The 703-nt window shown below is 49.2% G+C and overlaps 1 protein-coding gene across 1 annotated transcript in view; it reads left to right on the top strand.

Moving 5' to 3' along the window:
* The first annotated feature begins 350 nt into the window (after positions 1 to 350).
* The window catches only part of LOC126514286 (small nuclear ribonucleoprotein Sm D2-like), an 885-nt gene continuing 532 nt past the window's right edge, over positions 351 to 703 (top strand). Inside the window, exon 1 of the mRNA XM_050163095.1 lies at positions 351 to 701. Within this exon, the coding sequence (XP_050019052.1) occupies positions 400 to 701 (302 nt within the window). The 5' untranslated portion in view covers positions 351 to 399. The remainder of the gene's footprint in view (positions 702 to 703) is intronic.

Below are 703 nucleotides of genomic sequence, written 5' to 3'. Positions count from 1 at the left end.
CCTCAGAGGTCAGAAGAGAGAGTTGGAGCCCTTGAAACTGTAGTTATGGGTGATTGTGAGCCAACCTTATAGTTACTGGGAACCAAACCAGTGTACTCTGCAAGAACAAGTGCTCTTAACCACCAAGCCGTCTCTGCAGCCCCTACCTTTTTACCTTTAAACATATTATTTCTTACTTATTTTAGAGTAAGAAGAAAGAGATGTAGCTTTTGTCCCCACAGTTAGCTTAATTGACTCAAGGTGTTTGTATATGGACAAGAATATACAGATCGATTGTAAGAAGGCCATTGCCTTGGTGGAGAAGTACAATAGGACTCGCGGGCTCATTAAAAACCGAGTCTCGCGGAGACCCGAGCAACGCGCTGCCGGCGGGAGTGATCTGCAAGCAAAACCTCCACCATGAGTCTCCTCAATAAACCCAAGAGTGAGATGACCCCAGAGGAGCTGCAGAAGCAGGAGGAGGAGGAATTCAACCCGGGCCCCCTCTCAGTGCTCACGCAGTCGGTCAAGAACAACACACAGGTGCTCATTAACTGTCGCAACAACAAGAAGCTCCTGGGACGGGTGAAGGCCTTTGACAGGCACTGCAACATGGTGCTGGAGAATGTAAAGGAGATGTGGACTGAGGTCCCCAAGAGCGGCAAGGGCAAGAAGAAGTCCAAGCCTGTCAACAAGGACCGCTACATCTCCAAGATGTTCCTGC

Source organism: Alexandromys fortis, unplaced genomic scaffold (genome assembly GCF_014885135.2).
Source record: "Alexandromys fortis isolate MF-2015 unplaced genomic scaffold, M_Fortis_MF-2015_v1.1 scaffold_139, whole genome shotgun sequence".
Classification (NCBI taxonomy): domain Eukaryota; kingdom Metazoa; phylum Chordata; class Mammalia; order Rodentia; family Cricetidae; genus Alexandromys; species Alexandromys fortis.
Note: the sequence above shows the minus strand (reverse complement) of the source record. Positions and strands in the feature narration are given on the sequence as shown.